The following is a 6,608-nucleotide window of genomic DNA, read 5'->3' on the forward strand; positions in this document are numbered from 1 at the left end:
CAGTTTAACAAGATATAATAAGTGTTAGCACAAACCCTCATATCAAGGCTGGAGGAGTCAACCCAGAAGGAAGAAACTGTCCCCAGATCAAACAAACAAGTCAGAAACTCTACACATTCCCACTGGTAGGAGTCCCATAAAAATTCCAAGCAGAATAAACACAGCACGAGTACAGAGGATATAGTACAGATACACTCATCTCTGTGACTTCCTTTTCGTTCTTTCTGAGCCACTAGAGTTATGCTGTGCTGATTTTGTCAGCTGTGTTTCCCATACTCTTTGAACCCTTTGGCCCTTACATTCCTTCCTCTCCCTCTTCTCTGCGGTTCTGAGCTCTGCCTAAAATTTTTAGTGGTTCTCAGTATCTGCTCCCATCAGCTGCTGGAGAGTGCTGACTGCGTTCAGTAATAATCTCTCAAGTGTAGCAGAGATTCATTAGGTTTCATTTCATTGAATAGGTTCTATGTGTGAAAGGGAGGACCCTGCACAAAGACCTAAGCAGAGCTGGATGGACTAAAATGGGCCCCATTCAAAGAGAAACACCACTGGAATCATAAACAGCTTAAAATTTTTTATTCATTTTATATTTGTTTAAAATAATGCCTACAATGATGAAGGTGCCCGTGAGAACAAGAGGTGAACCTTAGATTCTCTGAATCTACAGTTGCAGGTGGGAGAAAGTCCCCTGTGTGCGCTGAGAACTGAACAAGGGTCCTCTGGAAGAGCACCAATTGCTTTTGCCAAGTGAGTTGGATGTGAAAAAAAGTCTTCTTACTCTTCCTCTTCTTTTGTAAGCAAACATTCCTGTTTGCATATCCTTCACTCTGAGCCCTTTACCATACATTCTGCTTAGTCCAATCCAGACCCAATGGAGATGTATTCAGGGTCAGAAACTAAACTGAATCTCATTTTTCAACATACTGGACAAAATGAAAACCAGTTCAGCAACAACATAGAGGTGGGATAGTGTAGACTCCTGTATAAGGAGCCTGTAACCCTTGCTGGGTTGTGCAGATTCCCCGATATTGCTGACACCCAAATGCGCTTTCTTTCAATGATCCCTCTTGTTTTTGCAGATCTTGGTCTGGGTTCTGAGTCTTGGGGGCTCCTTGGAATACTGAGGCCCTTAGGGGTCTGGTGGTCTTTCAAAAAAATGACACAGGTTAGCAGAAAGCTCATGGGAATGGAGTGGCCCTGAGGATTCTGTATAAAATTCCACAGTCGAGCAAGGCTGTATGGACTAAAGTGGGATTCTTCAAACAGAAAAACCATTGAATCCAGAAACTGATTGTAACATTTTTATTCACTTTATATTGCCTTTGGTTAACAGAGATGGACACACCCATAGACACCAAAGGAGGACTTCAATCCTCTAGGACTCCAGTTACAGATGTTTGAGAAGTCACCCATTCCAGCAACAGGGTAAAGTATCCTGGAATCCAGTGATCCCCGTGATTCAACTCATTTAGAGGGGCATTAAAGGTTGGGTCAACATGCTGTCTTTCCTCAGATACACTGTATATCCTATACCAGTCCCGCAGTCTTCAGGTGGCCTTGGTAATAAAGCTGGCCAATGCTTCTGCAATACACCTGTAGTTCCCAGCTGAGAGGATCCTATGATTGCTTCAAGCGTTTGGGAGGGCGCTCAAGTAATGAACTGTGAGTAGAAGCCAAGGAGCTGTATGCTTCAGCCAACAACTGCGGATGTAAGACCATCATTGTCTTCCAGCTTGAGGTCTCAGATACATCAGAAGCATGAGCTGTAAGGAAATCCAGTGTCTTGGTTTTCAGCTGCCCTGCACTGTGGAGGTCAGCGAGGATGAGAGTGTGGGCAGCATTCTCAACACAGAGGTCCCTGCAGAGGGCATCCTCGCATATGACCTTCAAACGCTCCAGGCCATACTTGTCAGCAGCTGCCAGCACAGCATCTGCCATGTTGTGGGAGGTCTGGTGCCTTCCCGGTATAAATGAAGTCCATCATTGCCTTGAAGACTTGGGGCTCCAGATCCTTGATCTCCACGCGGTTTTTTCTTTTCTCCTCCATGTCATGTTCAAACATGGCTCTGAAAACTGGAGAGCGAGCTGCTAAGATGGCCTTGTGGGCTTGGAATTCCTGGCCAGCTACCACCAGGCAGCAGTCTGTGAAGAGGGAATTCTCCCACAGCTGTCCTAGCTCATCTTCCAACGTGTACCTTGGAACCTGGATACCGGCCACCGTGCTCTTCCCAGAGTTGATGAGGGAATCTTGGACCACGAGGTCCACCTCGCAGAAGACAGTGAGTTCATTGTCTGGGAAAAGCCAAGACTCCAGACCCAAGAGCAAATCTCGATGGATGAACTTTTTGAATCCCCAGTGTTGTTTTGGCGTGCACTTGAAGAATCTTGGGCATATCTTGCCATTGATTTTCTCTCCGTCGACACTGATGATCCAAAACCGGAACCTTGCCCATGCTGGGCTCTTTGGGCAGCTGAGCATCATTAGGTGAACTGACAGGTAATCTTTGCTTTCTTCGTCGATTCCATTTGTGAGTATTTTTAAACACCATTTGTCGTTGTCACTGAGTAATCCTGATGAGAAGGTTGGGCTTTTAATGGCGTCCCCTATTTCCTGAAGCAAGAATCCGAAGTTGCTTATGGTCCAGCTGTAGGAAAATTTCTGGACACTGAAATCTGTGTAGCCCAATCTCAATACAAAGTCTTTCTTAGCCAACTGCCAACTACATGGCATGTTCTGGATTCCCGTGCAGCAATTTTCAGAGTATCCTGCTTGGCCCTGCTTAATGCCCACCATAAAGGGATTCTTCCAAACTGAGCTTCATATTGTGAACACTGAGAACCCAGACAGAAAAAAAGACCTCTTTCTGGATCATGTTCATGGGAAGAATCCTTTTCTTCACAAACAGGTATTTAGGTGTAACAGCTCTGGCTGTCATAGAACTATCTCTGCATACCAAGCTGGCCTTGAACTAACAGAGAAATGCCTACCTGTGACTCCTAAGTGCTGACATTAATGGTATATGCCACCACCGTGGGGTGGTAGGAATATTCAACAACACGAGAAGAGTAAATAACAACTGTTAGGAATAGATAGGAATAGAAATCATTGCTTTATTTAGAAAAGAGTAATTCAGGATAGCAAAATGTACTTGTGATGGTTCTTCTTGCTACCCAAATAGACCACTCCTAGAATTAACTAAACAAATCCTATAATGGACGGCACAACTGTTTGGAGTGGTTTCCACAAGTTGGAGTAGGAGATGTAGGGGAAGCTGTAGCCACGCCTTCTTAGGGGCTGGCTACAGGAGTACCTGAGGGCTTGTGAGGGCGTGGTCAGAGTGAGTAGGGGGACTGCGTTTTCGGTTTCGGTCTCTCTTTGCTTCTTGCTGTACAGACTACCACCAGCTGGCTGGTTCGCTCTGTAAGTAAGGCTTTTCCCTGTTAAATACCCTTATATTTCTACCTGACTCCATATTGGTAATTACCTACTATAAGGAGATCCACTTGAAGTACTGATTTTGGAGGTAGAAATCACATGCATAAGAATGGGATCAACAGGCCTGAAGACACACAGCTTGTTTTTAAGATATTATTTATTTATTATGCATACAACACTCTGCTTCCTTGTATATCTGCCCAGCAGAAGAGGGCACCAGATCTTCTAAAGGATGTTTGTGAGCCACCAAGTGGTTGCTGGGAATTCAACTCAGGACCTCTAAGAGCAGTCGGTGCTCTTAACCTCTGAGCCATCTCTCCTACCGGAACACACACACCTTTAATGCAGATCTTAGGCTGGGGGGACACACCCTAAATTGGGATACACCTTCTGCTGGAGGCATATAAAAGGACATTCAAGAAGGAAGCTACAGCACTCTGACTGCTTGCACTGACATTTCAGTAAGTCCATCTCTTCACTGCCACTGGAGAATACTTATTTGAATTTCAGCATATACTGAAGAGCAGCAGCTACGTCCAACCTCCTGGACTCAGTAAGTACTGGATTCTTATACTTTTACTTCACAACTGACCTTGTGGGATTAACAGGAATGCAGCCCGAAGTCATTCTAAGGAATCTCCATTTTTCACACAGAGACGTTCATTCCCTATGTTATGTTGCTCTAGAACCCTAGTACAACACTTTTGGATGCCAGTGTATAAAATGTTCCAAACGATTCAACAGTTGAGTAAATTGTCAAAAGTAGTTACCTGTTGACCTCAGATTCAATCTAGAAATGAAATCAGAGTGATGTATCTGTCCGTAGTGAGTAGCACAAACTCTCTTCTCTGAAAGTAATATTGAAATCTTGATAGAAAATTTCAGAGCGATATCCAAGTTTCCAGCCCCATAGAAGTGGGAACAGAGGGGAAAACAGAAAATAAAAGACTAAAAGCTATCTGTGGTGGTAGAGACACAGCTTACACTGTTTTACTTCACTGGGGATCAGTAGAGGAAAGCACCCATTTTAGCTACCCAGAGAAGCCAGGCAGATACCTTTCTTCTGGGGACTCAGGAGACCAAGGCAGACGGTTCTCTTTGTGTTCGAGTACACACAGGGCTCCAAGAGATTGAATGAAATTAAACCAATAACAGAGCTCATGCCCTTTATCCCCAGCACTAGAATGTATCAAATTAGGAGTGGGGCCTTCAGTAGTCAGTCTCAGCTTATCTCTTGTTAAGCTGAGGCGAGGCAACAGTGTGATGTTTGTTGAGAGCTCATGGAGCCTGAGGTAGAGGCAAGAGCTAGGGGCAAGGCTGCTTTGCCTCCCTGGCCTTCAGCTTGAAGTTTGAAGCCCCATACGAGTCTCTCAGGATTTTCTTTTCCTTGTTACAGATAATCTGCAATTGGGACCCCAGGTTGAAGAAGAAAAAGGCCTACTTCTCCATTTTGGATCAAGGTTCACTTTCAAAGCACCACAGTCGATATGTCAGAAGACCGGGCAGTCGAGAGATCTGGCCACACAAATTTCAGTGTGCAGAAATTCTCCTACAGCTGGACCATAAGCAACTTCAGATTCTTGCTTCAGGAAATAGGGGACGCCATTAAAAGCCCAACCTTCTCATCAGGATTACTCAGTGACAACGACAAATGGTGTTTGAAAATACTCCCCAATGGGATCGACGAAGAAAGCAAAGATTACCTGTCAGTTCACCTAACGATGCTCAGCTGCCCAACCATCCCAGCATGGGCAAGGTTCCGGTTTTGGATCATCAGTGTCGACGGAGAGAAAACCAATGGCAAGATAAGCCCAAGATTCTTCAAGTTCATGCCAAAACAACACTGGGGATTCAAAAAGTTCATCCATAGAGATTTGCTCTCGTTTGTGGAGTCTTGGCTTTACCCAGACAATGAACTCACTATCTTCTGCGAGGTGGACCTCGTGGTCCAAGATTCCCTCATCAACTCTGGGAAGAGCACGGTGCCCGGTATCCAGGTTCCAAGATACACGTTGGAAGATGAGCTAGGACAGCTGTGGGAGAATTCCCTCTTCACAGACTGCTGCCTGGTGGTAGCTGGCCAGGAATTCCAAGCTCACAAGGCCATCTTAGCAGCTCGCTCTCCAGTTTTCAGAGCCATGTTTCAACATGACATGGAGGAGAAAAGAAAAAACCGCGTGGAGATCCAGGATGTGGAGCCCCAAGTCTTCAAGACAATGATGGACTTCATTTATACCGGGAAGGCACCAGACCTCCACAGCATGGCAGATGCTGTGCTGGCAGCTGCTGACAAGTATGGCCTGGAGCGTTTGAAGGTCATGTGCGAGGATGCCCTCTGCAGGGACCTCTGTGTTGAGAATGCTGCCCACACTCTCATCCTCGCTGACCTCCACAGTGCAGGGCAGCTGAAGACCAAGACGCTGGATTTCATTACAGCGCATGCTTCTGATGTATCTGAGACCTCAAGCTGGAAGACAATGATGGTCTTACATCCCCAGTTGTTGGCTGAAGCATACAGCTCCTTGGCCTCTACCCACCGTTCATTACTTGAGCCCCCTCCCAAACGCCTGAAGCAATCATAGGATCCTCTCAGCTGGGAACTACAGGTGCGTTCCATAAGCAGCAGCCAGCTTTGTAACCAAGACCACTTGAAGACTGCGGGACACCTGAAGGATATCCAGAGTATCTGAGGAAAGACAGCATGTTGGCACAGCACTTTGATGCCCCTCGAAATGAGTAGAATCACAGGGAGCACTGGATTCCAGGATACTTTACCCTGTTGCTGGGCCGCTTTCCATTTTGTCCAATGAGTTGGATCCTGGGACTCCATTCAGTTGCTTGCCCCAAGCACATCTCAACAGCGTTTCTTTGGAAGAACCTGTCTGGACTGGACTGAGCAGAGCTATGAGGAAGGATTTAGAGCAAAGGATGAAACAGACATACATGTTAGCTTACGAGAGACAGAGAAGAGAGAAAGATGCCAGTTTTTTTTTTTTTTTTTTTTTTTGTCTCCAAACTCAATTTATGGGCACTCGAGGGTTGACTCACTTGGCCAAAGCAATTGCTGCTCCTGCAGAAGACCAGTTCTTGAGTTCAGCTCTCTGCATCCCTGGGTGACTTCTCCAACATCTGTAACTGGAGACCCAGAGGATTGAAGTCCTCCTCTTGTGTCTAT

The 6,608-nt window shown here is 45.8% G+C and overlaps 2 protein-coding genes across 2 annotated transcripts; one reads left to right on the forward strand and one right to left on the reverse strand.

Annotated features, from left to right (window-relative positions):
- Positions 1-1,614: 1,614 nt before the first annotated feature.
- Positions 1,615-2,791, reverse strand: LOC103159311 (speckle-type POZ protein-like). Its single transcript, XM_035451322.1, is given in 2 exon segments — positions 1,615-1,941; positions 1,943-2,791. Coding segments are annotated over 2 exon segments (1,176 nt in total).
- Positions 2,792-4,920: 2,129 nt separating this feature from the next.
- Positions 4,921-6,015, forward strand: LOC100774529 (speckle-type POZ protein-like). The gene has a single exon (XM_035451766.1). It carries the CDS (start codon positions 4,921-4,923, stop codon positions 6,013-6,015), a length of 1,095 nt encoding a protein of 364 aa, XP_035307657.1.
- Positions 6,016-6,608: the final 593 nt, after the last annotated feature.

This window comes from Cricetulus griseus (assembly GCF_003668045.3).
Source record: "Cricetulus griseus strain 17A/GY chromosome 1 unlocalized genomic scaffold, alternate assembly CriGri-PICRH-1.0 chr1_0, whole genome shotgun sequence".
Taxonomy (NCBI): Eukaryota; Metazoa; Chordata; class Mammalia; order Rodentia; family Cricetidae; genus Cricetulus; species Cricetulus griseus.

What these genes read in the sequence shown, in the direction of transcription:
- LOC100774529 (XM_035451766.1), top strand. Translation starts at nt 4,921, where the DNA reads ATGTCAGAAGACCGGGCAGTCGAGAGATCTGGCCACACAAATTTCAGT.